The 17381-nt window shown below is 51.5% G+C and overlaps 1 protein-coding gene across 4 annotated transcripts in view; it reads left to right on the top strand.

Annotated features, from left to right (window-relative positions):
• Window positions 1-17381, top strand: part of NUMA1 (nuclear mitotic apparatus protein 1) — a 65151-nt gene that overhangs the window by 32753 nt on the left and 15017 nt on the right. For all 4 annotated transcript variants that reach the window (XM_066618869.1, XM_066618872.1, XM_066618868.1 and 1 more), the window contains exons 8-15: window positions 880-991; window positions 1810-1967; window positions 2459-2576; window positions 4374-4491; window positions 5856-5996; window positions 8292-8417; window positions 10379-13834; window positions 14864-14905. In XM_066618869.1, coding sequence (XP_066474966.1) covers window positions 880-991; window positions 1810-1967; window positions 2459-2576; window positions 4374-4491; window positions 5856-5996; window positions 8292-8417; window positions 10379-13834; window positions 14864-14905 — 4271 coding nt within the window. The remainder of the gene's footprint in view (window positions 1-879; window positions 992-1809; window positions 1968-2458; window positions 2577-4373; window positions 4492-5855; window positions 5997-8291; window positions 8418-10378; window positions 13835-14863; window positions 14906-17381) is intronic.

The raw sequence follows: 17381 nt of genomic DNA, 5'->3' as shown, positions 1-17381 counted from the left end.
ACTTTTGCCAGACGGAGGCAGCAAGCAGCAGCTGTGGGGTGGGGCCTTAGAAGCGAGTCCTGGAAATGCACTGTGGGTCAGAGCTCCACATTTTCACTTGCTTTGGTGAAAGGACCTCTGCTCTATTGAGGGTGTAATGAGTGGACCCTGACTTGCTCCCACCTTTGGAGTTGTGGAGGTGGGCAGGAGTACAAGTGGGCAGTTGTGCAACAATCCCCCCTCTTCCCTTGTTCCAAGTTTGAGACGTAGGCTGTGGTTGGCATGGACAGTGAGCACTTTGACAGTGTTGTGCCAAGCCACTGAGTCCTTGGTGGCACACTTTGTAACAGCGCTTGGAGCGTCTCAACCAGGCATCCTCTGCACACCAGTGCTGTGGCTGCACACAGGTGACCAGGAGGATTTTAAGCCTCATCTCTGCCATATGATGCGCTACCTCCATGAGGGAGTCCTAAATGATGGGAAATGCCAGAGAGGGATAATGGCAGCCATCGCAGGCTGCTCTGCCATAGAGGCCCACTGGCAGGTGATGTGTTGCAGCTGCAGCATTGCTCCTTGTTTGCCTTCAAGCTTGCTGCCAGCGTTGCTGGTGACCCAGCCCTTTCCTACTTTGGGAACTGTCCATTTTCCCATTTGTCCTTCCACTCATTTTAGACATCCTTTCTCTTGCCACCCTGTGCCATTATTCCCAAGGCCGCAAGGGAATTTTGCTTCAGGAAGTGGATCCATCCCCTTGATAAACTGACTTGCCTCTTTCTGTCAGTTCTTCAACTTGGCAACCTGCTTTTTTTGTGGGCTGGTGGCAACCAAAGCTGTGTCTGAGCTTGTGGTTCTCCCTGCTGAACTGGTGCTCATGTTCTGTGTGCCATCCTCTTCCTCCAGTGTCGCAACGGTCCAGTGTCTCCAGCACCAGCTCAGAGGAGAGCACCCCACCAAAGCGAGGAGTGCAGTTCTTGAAGCTACATAAGATTGCATCTTCCTCCAGTATGAATAAGTAAGTGACTGCCTGTTCCACAAACCTCATGCAAGTGAGTCCTGTGTTCCAGGGCCGCAAAGACAGATTATGACCTCTTTGGGATTTGGCATGCAGCCTGCCAAGGAAATGGCAGTCTTTTCTTGCAATAAGTCCAATTACATTACATAATGTTTATTCCTCTATTATGTTGTTTGAATATGGGGCCCAGTCCCAGTGTACAGTACATCTGTAGGAAGACACATCCATGAGTGTTGACCCATGTGGAATTGGAACCACACATTTGCTCTAGTTTGAAGCACTTTCCCACCAAAAGGGGTGGGTCTTTAAAAGCCAAGGAGAGGGAAACAAGGAGAGGGATGAGCTCTTATGAAGAAGCCCCCCTCCTCCCAAGGCAGTCTAGGGCAGGGGTGTCAAACTTGCTTCATACAGCAGACCAAATAGCATTCATGATGTCTTTTATTCAGCCCCCCCTCCCATTCATGGGACTGGATAAAGAGCTTCTGTAGGCTGTATTGGGCCTGCGACCCTTGTGTTTGACACCCCTGTCAAAGTACCGCCTCACTGCCTCTGAGGACTCAAAACCCATGGTTATCGGACAGAAAGTGAGTTTCCAGTGATATGTTCAAAACTCACACGGTCAATTCTGAATTCCTGGATTGGGAAGTGAAAAGGGTACTTGGCTTATCCTGTGGTAAAAAATTTACAGATAAGAAATGTGTGCTCTGTGAAAGGGGGGTAGAAATGTAAGTAAGTATGTAAACCATTTTGAGAACAGGAAAAGTATTAAACTTCTCTTCATTTTATTTAAAGTTTATGTGGCTAATGATACATTGCAGATTTCTCTCTGGCTCATCTTCCTCTCCCATGGGTGACATCATACAGACACCCCAGTTTCAGATGAGGAGGTTGAAGAAGCTGCTGGAGGCTGAGAGGGAGAACCGGGATGAACTGGAGCACGAGTTGGCTGAGAATCGCAAGCTCATTGATGAGAAAGGTCAGCCCCCAGTGTGCTGTAGCCTGGCTTCACTTGCTCTCCTTGAGTATCTGTGGCTTTTGCAGTTGCCTGCACTTTTATTGGGTTTGCTGAATGTTCTGAAGACCTGTTTATATATCACTCAAGGAAGTGCTCCCTCGTCTCTGAATTATAGGGTGAGAAATTGTAGTTGGAAGGAACCAAGGTGGATGACCTCACTCCAAAAGCAGTCTGATCAGGTCCTTGCAGCCTCACCTGGGAGAAGCTTCCCAAAATCCCTAGCAGTACTGCAGAAGATTCTGTACTGCATCTCTTAGATGCTGCCACCCTGCTGCTTATGAACATGACTAATGGCTATGTCCAGAGTTAGACCGCTGGGCCATCTAATTCAGTTTTCTGGCAAAAATCTCCAAGTGTGATGAGAGTGTTCTGTTGTAGGGGAAGGGCAGCGGTGGAAGCAAGCTGTGAGCTTCCAAATGATGCACAAATTCCTTTTTATCCTTCTGCTTCAGACACACGAATCCAGATGATGAAGCAACAGATTGACCGCCTGACTCTCCTCCATGAGAGACAAGCAGCTGATCAGCTTGAGTCCAAGGAGATGGAGGAGCTTCGAGAAAGGAATGAAAGGTACTTCCTTTGGTTGTTCCCAGTGGCACTGTGGGCTTCTCTGTGGTACTGTGGATCTTCCTGCCTTGATTTTTGGAGCATAGTCATTGTCATGTCATCCATCTCTGCCAAGATAACAGCTCTTCACTGTGCACTTGTGTCATTCCCTTGGTTTTTTTTCTTTCCAGTGCCGCTCCTTTGGGAACCTCTTCTTCCATAAACCAAGTGAGAGCTGCTGCAGAGTAGAGTTTGAGCCGCAAATCATAACTGCCCTAGTCTGAGCCTTGCCTTTACCATGATTTATCACTAGGTGGTCTTTTGCAAGCCACTCCCTCTCACCTGCAGTTGGCAATAATACTGACCTCCATAGGGCTACATCAAGGCAATGCACGTGAAGTGCTTTGCACACTCAAGCTCTGTAAAAATATTGTATAATTGCTTTAGATAATGCTTTGCTATAAATCTGCATTAAACTCTCGTCTGGCTCATGGTCGCTTCTCTGGTCTTGGAGTGGAGTGACTTGAAGCTTTCTGAGAATATGGAAAGTGCACCATCCCACATCAGTTGCCAGTTTGAGGGCGAGCAGGACATTCATGGTTTGGTTCTCTGTTACGATTGTTCAGATTCCTAATAGCTCTCTTAGGAGGTCAAGAAGATTGGTCTATGTTTATTCTAGACACTAGTGGAAGTGGAAAACAGACACACCTGAGCGTTGGTTTTTTTTTTACCCTAAACTGATTGTTTGAGCAATCTTCTTTTCAGAAATCCTCTTGAACCCATTGGGTTGCTCTTTTTGTGAGGACCAGAACCTTATGCAAATGTCATCTTCCAAAATTATTTTAATTTGCCTTCTATAGTAATCTGCGAGAACAGCTTATCCAGCAGCTGTGCTGATGTAAGACTGGAGCACTGTAAAGCAACCGCATCTTTAGTGAGCCCTGTAGCAGAGTGCCTTTTTGAGCACCAAAACCCACAGAACAGAGCAGGCACCCATGTTACCGTTGATGGTTATTTTATTTATTTTGAAAACTGATCAGTTGATCCAAGGATGGCTTCAGGAGGTATGAGGTGATGAAGACTACTCCAACGCTAATGCCTCCCTGCCCAGTCACCAAGCAGAAGATTGGGCTTTAGACTCGGTGCAAGACCAGCATTGGCAAAAGCCAGTTCACGAAATTGAGAAGGGAGAAACTTCAATTATACAGTGATTTATTAAAAGAGAATTTTAGGAAGCTTATGAACTTGACCTTGAGTTTTAGAGCAATCGGTACCTGAAGTTCATATAATAGTTCAGTGCTTCCCAAACCTGCCATGGTCAGGGCACTCTTCTTTCGTGGCGGTCTCTTCTTCCCAGCTCTCCTGGGCGCTGCCATCTTGGATCACGTGGAATTTCACACATTTCTCATGAGATCTTGCAAAATCCAAAGTTGTGGTGCCCAGGAGAGTCAGGAAGAAGAGGCTGCCAGAGACATCCCACAGCACCCCGTGAGTTTGCTGCGACACCCTCAGGTGCCATGTCACGCAGTTTGGGAACTGTAACAGTCCATTGATATGTATAGATCCAAGGAAAATAGTCCAGAAATGCACTGGTGATATGTCCTCTTAGCAGGAGCAGGCTGAGGCCCCCCCCCCCCGGCAACACTCTTGCTTCCTGAGTTCTGCATCCTGCCCTCCTCCCACTCTAGTACACAGAAAGTGTGCTAAGTAACCATCATTGTTCTTTTAGAGCCAGTGATTAGGTGAAGACTGCTGAAGAGGCTCTGCCCCTTTCCTCAGTAGTTTGTCTGTCTACAGTGTTACATCTTCTTCCTTCCTCAGTCTGCTTGTGCGGTTGCATGAGACCCTGAAGCAGTGTCAAGACCTGAAATCAGAAAAGGGCCAGATGGACCGGAAGATCAACCAGCTCCTGGAGGAGAATGGGGACCTTTCTTTCAGGGTACGGGGGCCCCAATCTCTGCTGCAGCACTGCGGTTTCGAAACACGGGGTGGGGCTGGATGGGACGAGAGATTCCTGCACCGGACCTACATATGTCCTCTTTTCTGAAACAAAAGATTAATCTTCTTGGCTGAGGTATTGTTTCTCTGCCCAAAGTTCAGGTCATTCTTGATTTTTTGAGCCTGACTTGTAATCTCAGAGGGGTTTTGCTGAGGACCGGAGCAGGATTTCTGTCCTGTGGGATTTTGGGACAAAAAGGTGACAAGATGGTTGCTAGGATGGCGCCCTGGAGACATATGACCTCTGCTTGGCTCCAGTGCACAAGTTTGGTTTAATACAGAAGTGTCCAAACCCCAGCCTGGGGGCCATTTGTGGCCCTTGGGGACCCCCAATTCAGCCCGCGGGGATCCTCCAGTCTCCAATGAGCCTCTGGCCCGCCAGAGACTTGCTGAAGCCCTTGCTGATCCGATGCAACTGTTCTCAGCGCAAAGGCCAATTTTTCGACCTCTCATGCAAGCTGAAGGTCAAGTGCTCCCTCCACTGCTTGCTGTATCACATCTGTGTAGCAGCAGCAGCAGAGGAAAGGCTGGCCTTGCTTTGCACAAGGCCTTTCATAGGCCTTGAGCTATCAAGAGACCTTCATTCATTCATATAAGTTCAATTTCTTAATATGTTCATTTATGTAAATTTATTCAGTTTTTAAATGTAAATTAATTCCTTTTTTCCTGGCCCCCAACAGTGTCAGAGAGATGATGTGGCCCTCCTGCCAAAAAGTTTGGACACCCCTGGTTTCATGGTTGATAAAGGGGTGGTGTCATAGTTTGGGCACTTGCCGCTGGAACGAGCCTGTCATGGAGCACACACCTCATCCAGGTCACCCCCTCTGCCCTAAGTTCTGGGTGGCAGGGGCAGTACCTGTGCTCTCATGTAGGTAGGGGCACCATGGGGGGGGGGCTCCAGTGCAGGACTTTGTCCTTCGCACTGGACTGAAGCATCAGGCACCCACCAGGAATTGTGTATGTGCATGTAACACTTATGTCCACGCTTTCAGTAAAATTACTCTCAGGGTGGTAAGTACAGATCTTCACAAAACAATTTGAATCACCTAATGAGAACAACCCAGCAACAGGCAAGAAATGGCAGCAGCATCCGTGTCAAAACAGACAGATCAGGAAGATGTCACTGAAGGAACTGTAAAGGTGCTGGCACAGTCACCCTTCTCATGTGTAGGGAAGCCCCTTTGTTTCAAGGAATGTATTTGTCGTCTTGGGATGCCACATCTGCAGGGGTGGGGAGTCAGTGCCGGTACTTAAAGACATAGGCGCAGTGGGTAACCAACAAAGGCTGTTCCTCTTCCCACCCAGCTGCGGGAGTTTGCTAGTGCCCTCACTGAACTGCAGGAGACAGTGAATGAGCTCTCCGAAGAACACAACACAGCCGTGAAGGAATGGGAGGAGCAGAGAGCCCACCTGGAAAGTGAACTCCGCAACGCCCTTGCTGAGAAGGTGAGTATGTGGCGGAAGCCAGGAGCTTTGCTGTCCTAAGGCAGGCGGCTCGTCCTGAGATGCGTGCCTGGGAGTGTGAACATGTTACTTATCTGTGCTGCAGCGTGTTGGGAATTATACACTGAGAGTGACCCTGCTTCTCACCAAGACCATTTGCATTTTAGTCCATCAGCAGAAGCAGCCTGCAGGTTCCAGAGTAGAGCTGGAGCATGACTTTGAGGACACCAGTCATAAGTTACTGTGTGGGTTATGGCTGCTGCTCCTGTGCTGTCTTCTGGAGGTCAGCTGCTTAAGAAGGCTGTGGGTGCTGGCACCTGCAGGGACGGTGCTCCTTAGCACACCCAGTGAGTGAGCAGCTGAGCAAGTTGACTGCCTCACAGAGAACTGCAACAAGCAGAGTTGAAAGCTGTTGAACCCCTCCCCTCAGGGGGGAGGAGGAGGAACGGCCATGTCTTGTCTCAGTTCAGAGCCCGTTTAAAGTTAGGATTAGACCCACACACCAGGCACCTGATCCCCACTCTGGGAGTACCACCCCTGCTGTCCCAACTTCCAGCAGTCCAGGGGTCTCTGTGCCCAATTTAGGTGGGCCAGGCACTGAAGGGGTCTAAATCTCAGTTGAAGTGTCAAGCCTACAGTTCTTCCATTCCTTGCAATCTTAAGGGAGCACAATGTACCTTAAGACAGCAAGGCACAGTTCATAGCCAATTAATCCAAATTAATGAATACTGAATCTTGGTAGGACTGCCGTCACACTGAACACACCAGTGCCTCAGCTCAGGGACTCTGAGGCCCTGTGGGCTTACACCAGCCCTTGCAGGTCCTAGGCTCCCTCTGACTCCTGGACCCAGACCTCAAGGTTCTGGACTGTATCTTAAAGGTTTCTTGGTAGCTCAACCAAGCAGCTAAGCTGGATAGCTGACTCCTGTTCCCAATACTCAACTCCGGGCTGTGAAATATGTTTTGGTTTTTTTAAGAAAGTTAAGGTTACACATATATAAATCAATTGCAAGAGCTGCAGACCTTTCGAAACACATCAGTTCGAAAATAATAACTGACTATACTTGTACTCTGACTATACTTGTCTACATACCTGTCTCTCACCTGGGTCCTCCGACCACTGGAGAACAAACGGCTCCCAGGCAACCTGTCAGGCTAGGCACCCATGATGAACAAAGAGCTGAAGACATGAGCAGCAGCCTGGGCAGCGCCCAAGACTCCTGTCCAAGGGAAGCACACCACACCCCTTTTTAGCCCCTTTTGTTAATTACACCTGCACTAGCCATTTGGAATGCTAGGTGGTCTGAAACTTCTAGAAGGTCTGGCTACTGCTCTTACCCCTCCCAATCAGAATTACTCAGCTGCAGGGAATCTTCCTTTATTAGCACTTCCTTGCCATCGAAGAAGTGCTCTGCTGCTGTGTGGTTGACTACCTGCCTCCTCTAGTCACTGAGCAGCAGATAAGGCATTCCTTTCTCATAATAATAATAATAATAATAAATAATACAGGTATTTCTATACCGCCTTTCTAGGTCCTCAGATTTCTCCTCGGACTTTATTCAAGGCGGTTTACATGGGCAGGCAATTTAAATCCCCACAGGGATTTTTACAATTAGAAAGGTTCTATCTTTCAAGAAACCACAACAATCAGATGTTTTTTTCTTGATCTGGCCGCACATTCTGGCCTCCATCCTCCCACGCTCGGAGAAGATGGAATAACTCGGCTCAGCTTGTCAGCTGCTTCAAGGTCGCACCGTGCCGGTGGCCTCGAACTGGCGACCTTCGGATATTATCTTCAGGCAAATGGAGGCTCAACCCTCCAGACCAGACCTCCTGCCCATTCCAATTACCTCTTTTCCCAACAGCTGCAAAGAAGCAGTTGCAACTCTAAAAATGGGTTCAGACTTGGACCTAGCTTTTACCTGTTCATGACACCAGTCACTGTCAACAGAAGTGTACGGGAGATGAGCTGGCCTGCTCTTGTGCAAAAGACAGCCAAGAGGTCCCAGCTGTAAATGAGCAGTGCTTTTTCTTTTTCCCTCTTGCTTGGTGCCACATGCAGTTACTTGTGCAGGTGACTGGCAAATTCCTTTTTGCTGAAGGAGGGATCGGAGCCTTCGTGCTAACATCTGCTGAGCTCCTTTGCTTGCCCTGAGAACGAAGGCTGCCCTTCAGAAGCCAGTGATGGTTTGGCCCTTCGCAGTAGGTGTGGGGTGGAGCAGTGATCCTGCTGGGGTGATGGTCTCTTGGGATTTGATGCTGTGGTTTCACTGCTCATTCATATTTTGTTTTGCCTAGAAATGCTTGGAAGAGAAACTTGAGATTCTGCAGGGGAAGATCTCCCTACTCGAGGACCAGCTGGTGAAGCTGAAGGAGAGCAGCTCACTGTCAGAGAAAGGAGAAGTGATGGGGAATGTCCTGGAGGTAGGAGCCAGGCTGGGTGGGCTTAGGAGCAAGATATGACCCTCAGCTATTATGGAACAGTAGTAGGGAGGGAGTAATGCTTTGAAACCCTTGAGCAGCTCAGAATGTCGTTCCGAAATCCATCCTTCTGAGAGCAAGTGTGGGGAAAAATCCGTCATTTTTAATAAAACAAAAGGCAGTTTTCCCAAATCCGGCCTGCATGAAAGGAATATCTGGCTTCTGAGTCTGCTTGGAACCAGCGTTCCTTCTAAGGGGTCTGTGCCAGTGCCTGAATCCCTGTCACAGCTGCGCGGTGTTGTGATGGCATCACCACATCATCACTGAGCTTCTGGGTTGCCAAGCTCTGCACTGCATGGAGTTTGGGTGGAAGTTGCATGACCGCACTGTCATACAGCTCAGGGAATACTGCTTGAGACTATAACATGGTCTTTCAACCTTTTTAAACATAGGCCTGCTTCTAAAGTTTCTTTGCATATTTTATGTCATCTTCCATCCAACAAGAGATGGTTGCATGCAGCCTTGTGTGTGCTGCACACAGCTGTGTGTGAGGGCTTGCCCTTCCGTCTCCATCGTGCTCCCTGTTCCTCCATCCCTGCATTCTACAACTAGGGAGTTTCCCTTTGCTTCTCACTTCGTCTTCGTCCTCAGCAGCTCTGCTCCCCTGCGGCTCTTTCCCTTTCTTCTCCCCAATAAACTTGGTGTTACTAGAGCCCTACTTTCTGATTTGTGCTTTGCACACCTTCCATATCCAGTGTGTTCCCCTATTTTGCTGCACTCTATCTGCTTTACACAGCCGGACCTTTCCATCTCTCCAGTTCCCGTTTTCCACTGCATTCCATATACATTCTCCTACTTTTTAAACTTTACAGTAATAATTTTTAAAAGCCAGGTAGAGAATCGTTGTGGATTCATAGAAGAAGAGGAGGAGTTCACATCGTTGCAGTCTTTGTTGCCACTTCTACTCTAAAATTGAACTGTTTTTCAAATCTCAAAAAACTTTTCACCATGGAGTGGCTAGAGTGAGGCTAGAGTGTACTCCTCGAGAATCCTGGCCAGTAGCTAGACGTTCAGGTTGCTTGCCACTCTAGGCTTGTTTTTCTGTCTCTTTGCGATCATTCCCTTACCATAACCATCTTTAGTGTTTCACTACTGTTTCTGCCGGTTGCAAGAGGGAACTTGGTTGTAGAGCACTTTGTGTGGTGGGGTCGATGGGAGAACTGTTCTAGGCATTCAGGGAAATGGGGTTGAACGAAGAGTAGTGTGCATATATTGAGTTCCAGGTCTGTTTGCACAAAGCCAAAGAGAGACTGGTAGGGAGGCATGCGTACTAGTAGTCATGGGTAGAGACACAGATGTGCAGACAAGGAGTGACTTGAGTTTTCCCCACTTGATAAACGCTTTACTCAGAACGAAGTCCTTAGAGCCATGACTTGGTGTTCTTTGCTCTCCTGTGGCTCCAGCCCATCTTCACAATCTAGGCAGCAGGTGGGGCTGCCCAGCAAATTGTATTTGGTACAGTCCACTGTTTTGATGGCCTCCAACCCAATGCTTCAGGCAATTTGCCTGCTAGTTTTAAAAAGCTAAATTAAATCCAGACCCTGGAATCACATTCATTTACTTGAACATTTGGTGTCTATATTTTTTAAGTCCACGATCAGTTTCTTAAAAGTAGGAAAGCCATTCCAGGAAGAGTGACCTGTGATGGACATCACATGGGCAGCCAGCAGATGCCCTATGTGGCTGGTTTCTACTGCAAACAGGAAGAACCTGTTTCCTTTTATTTTGGTCCCGAAGCAAATGCACAACCCATGGTGAGTGTGTTTTCTCAGTGGGCTTCCTGCTGAAGTTGTGCTTGTCTGAACATAGCCAAAGTGTATTCAGGTAAGAGTGGAGGGGAAGAGATGGTGATGATCCAAATGGATATCATACATAATCTTGTCTGTTCCTGCTTGCCCCAGCAGCTTGAAGACTTGAAGCAACAAGTGGCCAGCCTCAACAGCAAGCAGATGGAGCTCCGGGCCACCGTCCGCCGCCTTGAAGAGGAAAAGCACCTGCTAGAGGCTAACCTTCAGTCTGAAAGAAGCGGCTTTGCAGAGGAGAAGCTCCAGCTGACAAGCCTCCTCACCAGCTTGCAGAATTCTGTTTTGGAGCTCTCTCAAGCCAAGGACAAGCTGGAACAGGAGTCGCGGGCACAGGACGAACACCTGACTGCTCAGGTGAATACCCTGACGACTGAGATGGCAAAGCTGACCAGCCTCCTTCATCAGAAGGACCAGGAGGTGCTGGCTCTGCAGCAGCAGGTAGAGGCGGAGAGAAGCCAGAAGGGCCGGCTGGCTGAGGACCTGCAGAGGAACGAGCAGGCTTCCAGGGCAGCCATCCAAGAGCTGAGCCTGCAGGTGGATCAGCTGAGCAACAGGCTGAAGCAAAGCAGCAAGAAATTGGCACAGGTGGAAGCAGCAGGCCAGGAGGAGTACAACAAGGCTGCCCAGGAGAAGGAGCTGGCTCTGCGGCAGCTGCAGGAGAAGAGAGCAGAGCTGTCTGCCCTCACAAGGCAGCTGCGGTCTCTGGAGGAAGAGGCCCAGAGAGAGAAGGCAGAGCTGAACCAGAAGGTTCAGGAGTTGGATGCCCGAATCCTGGCCCTCACTGCCCAGTGTCAGCAGAGCGAGGCCCAGGTGGGGGCTCTTCCCGCACTGAAGGGCCAGCTGCGGGAGGCCCAGCAGAAACTGGCTGACAAGGAGAAGCTGGCCAAAGAGAACACTCGGCTTCAGGAACGCCTTCTCGTCCTCGAGGAGTCTGTGCGCAACACAGAAGGCATCTTGGAGGACGAGAAGAGGCGGGCAGCAGAGTCCCTGGAAGGCAACCTCAGGCGGATCGCAGACCTAGAGGAGCAGGCCCAGGAGCTGGCCAAGCATCGGGACCAGGCTGTGCAGGCCGTGGAGGAAGAGAGGGCCAGGAGGCAGGCGCTGGAGGCAGAAGTGCAGCAGCTGGGAGCAGAGTCCAGGGCAAAGGTGGAGGAGCTTCAGCACCAGCTGGGGGCACTGTCCTCTGCTGCCCAAGGGGACGCTGGGCTGAGTGGGGAGCTGGAGGAAAAGCTCAGATCCCTGAGTGCGGATCGCGAGCAGGTCCGTCAGCAGTTGCAGGCTGAACGGGAGAAAGTGGTAGAGCTGGAAGGCCGGGTGCGCTGCTTGAGTACCAGGCACCAAGAAGCACTAGCAGCCCTCGAGGCAGACGTGTCTCATGCTACTGCTCAGCTCAGAGCGAAGGAGAACTTAGAGGAGAAGCTCAGGGCAGAAGTGGCCTCTTTGCAGGAGAAGACGGCAGCCACTCAGCAGGATGCAGCTCAGGCTGCGGCGAAAGCGAAGGAAGACGGGCGCAAGGCTGCTGCAGCCCTTGAAGAGGCCGCCCGAGAGCTGACCGAGGAGAGGCATCGGAGGGCAGAGCTGGAGGCCCGAGTGAAGCAGCTTGGAGAGCAGAGCCAGAAAGACTTGGCTGTCGTTGAGTCCAGCCTCTCCAGCCTCAGGGCTGCCATGAAGGACAAGGAGCAGGAGGTGGAGCAGCTCTCTGGCCAGGTGAAGACGCTGCAGGCCAAGCTAGAGGACACCACGCAGCAGCAGAAATGCGAGCTGGCGGCCCATAAGGAGGAAACGAAGCGCCTGGCGAGCGAGAAGGAGCAGGTCCAAGCAGAGCTGGCCACGGAGAAGGCCAGTAAGGCAGCCCTGGAGGTTCAGCTGCAGAACGTCTCCAACGAGCTCCGAGTGGAGGTCTCTGGCCTCCAGGAGGAGGTGGCCAGGGCCCGGGAGTTTGTGGAGGAGAAGGAGCGGGAGCTGGAGGAGCTGCGCCTGAAGAACGTCTCTCGCAACGAGGAGCTGCGGGACCTGCAGAAGACCGTCAGCAAACTGAAAGGGGAGTTGGCATCTGTGGAGGCCCTGAAGGAGAGGGCAGCCAAGATGGAGAGTGAGCTGCAGGGATTCCTGGAAGTGGCGAGGACCCGAGAGGCAGAAATGGACAACATCAAGTCCATTGTTCATGCCAGGGACTTGTCTCTCAAGAGCCTGGAGGAGGAGAAGCGACTCCGGGAGCAGGAGTCCGCCTCCAGCCGGAAGCTCCATGAAGAGAAACTGAAGGAGTGTGAGGCCCTCCGCGGTCAGGTGGAGCAGCTCGAGCAGCAGTGCAAGGAGCAGCACAGCACCATCACCAGGCTGGAGAAGGCGGCAGCCGCTTCCAAGCAGCAGCAACAGGCAGAGGCGGAGGCCTTGAAGCAGGATGTGGCGCAGCAGAAGAAGCGAACTGCTGAGCTGGAGAAGCTCCTGGAGGCATCCAGGTCTGCCCAGGACAGCGCTGTGGAGAAGCTGAAGAGGGAGCTCCTGGACAGGGGGAGGGAGCTGGCCCAGAGCCGGGAGGCTGCCTCGGGAGCCGAGAAGGAGCTGGCCTCCCTGCGTGCGTCGGCCCAGGAGAAAGGCAAGTCGGAGGAGAGCTGGAAGGAGCAGATGTCCCGCTGCCTCCAGGAGGGCGAGAGGAAGGCCAGCCTCATCAGCAGCCTGGAGCAGGAGATGTCCATCATGCACAGGCAGCTCATGGAGAAGGAGGCAGAGAGCAAGGACCTGAGGCGGCTGGTCCTGGCCGAGTCCGAGAAGAGCAAGAAGTTGGAGGAGAGGCTGCGGCTTCTCCAGTCTGAGATGGCCACTGCTGCCTCTCGGGCCGCTGAGAGGTGTTCGGCCATGAAAGCTGAAGCCCAGAACTACCAGGAGCAGTCAGAGAAGCTGCGGGGGACCTCGGAGGCGCTGAAGAAGGAGCTGGGTGTGCTCGCCAAGCGGGAGGAGGACCTGTGCAAGGAGCTCCAGTCCTGGCAGGAAAAGGCCTTCCAGAAAGAGCAGCTCCTCTTGGCTCGGCAGCAGGAGGTGGCTGGGGCCCAGGCTTTGATTGGAGAGCTGATGCCCATCAAACGCCTCTACCAGCAGTTGCAGGCGGAGCAGGTCTCTCTGGAGAGCAAGCACAAGGAGGAGATGGAGAAGGTGCAGAAGGCCACGGGGATCCTGCAAGCAGAGCTGGCCAGGACCAAGCAGGAGCTGTCCGAAGCCGCCTCCGTAAAGGAGAGATTCCTGGAGCAAGAACGCAGTGTCCAGCAGCTGCAGGCAGAGAAAGCCAGCTATGCTGAGCGACTTGTCGCCCTCCAACAGGCCCACGCCCAGCTGACAGAGGAGAACCAAGTGCTGAGTGAGAGGTCCAGTCGTGGGCTGCAGCGCCTGGATGCAGAGCTGGTGCAGGCCAAGCAGAAGCATGCCCAGGAGCTGGAGGCTGCCAGGCTGGACTCGGAAAACGTGGTGGCTGTGAGCAGGAGGGAGGTCGAGGAGGCTCAGAAGAAACTGGAGACCGTGACAAGCAAGTACGAGGAGGCCAAGCAAAAGCTGCTGGTGCAGGTAAGACCTTTTCCCAGCTGGCCGTGTTTTGAGGGGGGAAGGGAGGCAGGTCGCAGAGCAGAAGGCAGGAACCGGCTCCTGTGTCTCTCCCTCCACCCAAGGCGTTTCTGGCCTAGAGACTGGGTTTGTCAGTTGTTGCTGGTTAGCAGCGGAGACGGAGCCCTCCTTGTTGAGCTCCCCTCCCCTCCCCGTTCTCTTGCTCGGGACAGCCCATTCACAGGAGCCTGGGCAAGCTGAACCTGGCAGCATCCAGTAAAGAGTCAGTAGCCCACCAAGCAGCTGTAGTCACTGCTTTTCCAGATCAGGCTCGGCAGTTTTGCTTTGATTCACTTCAAGTAAGAGGGAGCTCTGTGAGGCCAGGTTCTCATCTCAGAGCCTCTGGGAACATTGCTCCACAGTTGGATTCTGACCACAAGGATCCTGTGGGATCCCCTGGCTGCATTCTCTGCAATGTAATTTGTGGCAAGAGAATTGAGAGGTGGGGTGTGGGCTCTCTTGAGCTGTGTCAAAGGTCAGGAGGGCCATTGCCTGACTGTCTGCAGTGCATATGGTGCATTTGTACCAGAAGGGTGCTGCTGGTTTTTCAGCCCTGGTAACCACATCTCCATGGGATTGATGGAGAGAAATATTGGGCTATATGGGGTGGGGGTGGGGAGAGAAGCAGCTTGGCAGGCGGATCCAGAGACTCGGCATCCTGATTGTATGGTGGGCCAGAGAACCCATGCAGATTCTTGGGTCTGCTGTGGGGTAGTGGTGGGCAGTCCGATGCTGGGAGGCTGAAGCAGGCAAGGCAGCAAGTTGGAGCTATTCGACCCTTGCCTAAAACAGGAAAGACCTTGCTCCCAATGGAAGAATGAGACTGCATTAATACTACCCGGGGCCCCTCAGCAGGCTCTTTGGGCAAAGGGGAGCTCGTGAATCAGATTGGCTTGCAGTCTCATTCCCCAGCACTGCCCGAGCCACCCCAGCTGTTTCATTGTTTGTGGTGTGTTTACCTCTGCCTTCCTTGCTTCCCCTCCCCCCCTACAGGTGGAGCAGCTAGAGGCCTGTCAGAAAGAGCGAGCCAAGCAGGTAATGCATGCCAGGGGGCAGCTGCTTAAGCGGTGATGAGAGTGCATGGCCCTAGCTGCTGCTGCTGCTGCTCCCCCTCCACCGTGACTGTGGTCTCCTCTTGTGAACTGTTTGCAATGAGGACTCCCGGAGGATGAGCCTGGAATGCTGGTTTGCTCCACATAACAAGGGCTGCCACCCTCCTTGTTTCTGGGGCTGGTGGTGGTAAAACAAGGCTCCGCAATCTTTAACTAAGCGCCCGCCTATAAATGCTGTGCCTTCAGCCCCGATGTCTCCACACGCAGGTCAGCATAACTTTCATTCTTTTAAAAAGTTGGAAAGAGCAAAAAACCCAACTCACTAAGTTCTCTGCATCAATGGCAGGCCTAGTGATGGAATGTGCTTTCAGTGGAACTGGCACCAGTGGGCAGCAGTGCTGCCATGCCTAATGCATTGTCTCCCCACCCAGCCCACAGACAGATCTCTCTAGCCCTCCAGGCAAGAGGCCAAGCCCCTGCCCTTCCAGTAGCTGGCAGGAGAGGACGTGAGTTTTCAATAGCAGTTTCTCTCCAGGAGGAGAAGTTTGCTGGACATGGTGGTGGGTGTGTCTGCTAAATGGCAAGAAAAAGTTCCCTCCCTGGTTTGGCACAACAATTGTGCCTTTTCAGTGTATGGTACAACGTGCTGGCAAGGTTGCTTCTGCTCGTCATTCAGGCCTGATGCTTTCTAGGACCCGCCTTATGCAAAGTCGTTTGAGCTCCTGGTAACATCCTTTGTGAAATGCTTCCCTGTAAGGATAGGCAGAGGTACCTAGCAGTTGAATAGGCAGCCGTAGTGCCTGTTAACTGAGTAAACTGGGAAACAAGTAGTAAAAAAAGCTATTAAAAGGCTGTAAAATATCAAAGCAACAGGGGAAACTGCAAGGATAAAAAACAAGGCACTGACAATTTGGAGAAAGGAGGAAGGGTAAAGTCCAGCGAGTGTGTTAGAATACAAGTAGCAAATAAAACAACCCTCTTCTGGTGCTTTCCCTACTCTTTTAAAGCTGTTTCAGCTTGCTGATCATTGCACCCACTTTTAGCAAGACGAGTAGGTGAGACCCAGGAAGCATAAGGTGTGGACCTGGGCAAATGCACAAAGGGGTGGTGGTGACCCCACTTCTTATAACTACTGTGAGACATTACGGGGTGGGCAGGTGTCACCCGAGTCTGCCCTTGGATATCGTGGACTTTGTGGCCCAGTGAGCTGGCTCAAAACTAGTTAAGGAAGAAGACGACACTCAAACAAGCCCTCCACCATTGGGCAAACCTGCCTCCTGTCTTTGAATGGCTCTGCAACTTCTTCAGGTCACTGCAACATCGCAGAAGCCTCTGAGGTGCTAAAAAGATCTAAAATAGGGAAGCATTGGGGATTTTCACTACAGCTCCTAATGACTGAAAGGCATAGATAGCTACACGCTCTTCTGGGAGTGAGGAGTCTGACAGCACTCATTGGCCCTGTTCTTGTCTGCACTCCCTTTATGGCCAAAGCATACTTTGGGAAGACGTGGGAGTGTGCCTGGAGGTGCACCTGGCTTAAGAAGTCTGGATGCTCTAGGAGGATTTCCTGCTACAGGTGGGGGCCTTGTGGGTGCCTTCCATGATTCTACACTTATCTGAGCTCTGGCATTCTGCACATGTCTCCAAAGCTTCCCTGTGAAGGCAGGACCTGTGCTTGGTCATGGAAGCGTTTTGATGCATGGTTGAACTCGGTATGCACCAAAATGGGTGATTGTGAACCTGGGAATTTTTGTGCGTCCTCATTGCTGGACCCTCGTGTATTTCAGGATAAAACTCTAGAGGGAGAATTCTTGCAGGGCCATGGTGTGAATTGTGCCTCTTGGGGCTGTAAGGGACCTTTAATCGTGTCTGGTTCAGGATGCCTTGTGAGAATGGATAGCCCTGGCTACTTTCTGCCAGCTCTGATTCCTAGACCCTGTGTGGCTTCTGCTGGCTGTTCTTTTGTAGCCATCCCTCCCCCCTCTCTGGCTACATAAAGATGTGAAGCCAGAAGGTTCAGCCAAGCAGGTTGTCTGAGACCAGCTTAGCTGCTGGTGCTGGAAAGCCAGAAGTCGTGCTTGGTGACTGTCTCTAGAAGACACAGCTTATTGGCCAGAGGCCTGGAGTTGGCTGGGCCTGAGGCCTCGGAAGTGCCACCTGTGGCAGCAGGTAGCTTGAGCTGCTCTGCGCCAGGTCTTTCCACTGCTCTGCAGCTTAAACCTTCCGCAACCCCTGATGCTACTGGCAAAGCGTGCAGGAACTCAGGTTAAAAAGCCCCAGTTTGTTGTTTTATATATAGGGCACTCTTCAGATATACAGTCCAAAAATCATAACAGAATTAAGTACAGGTAAGTGTCACAGAACAATGCCACCACCATAGACAGGCAGCCTAATAGCAGTTGATGTGGTTAGTTGCAGGGAAAGGAACAAAGTGTTTGTTGGCATAAGAAAGAGCTTAT

This window comes from Tiliqua scincoides, chromosome 3 (genome assembly GCF_035046505.1).
Source record: "Tiliqua scincoides isolate rTilSci1 chromosome 3, rTilSci1.hap2, whole genome shotgun sequence".
NCBI lineage: Eukaryota > Metazoa > Chordata > Lepidosauria > Squamata > Scincidae > Tiliqua > Tiliqua scincoides.
Note: the sequence above shows the minus strand (reverse complement) of the source record. Positions and strands in the feature narration are given on the sequence as shown.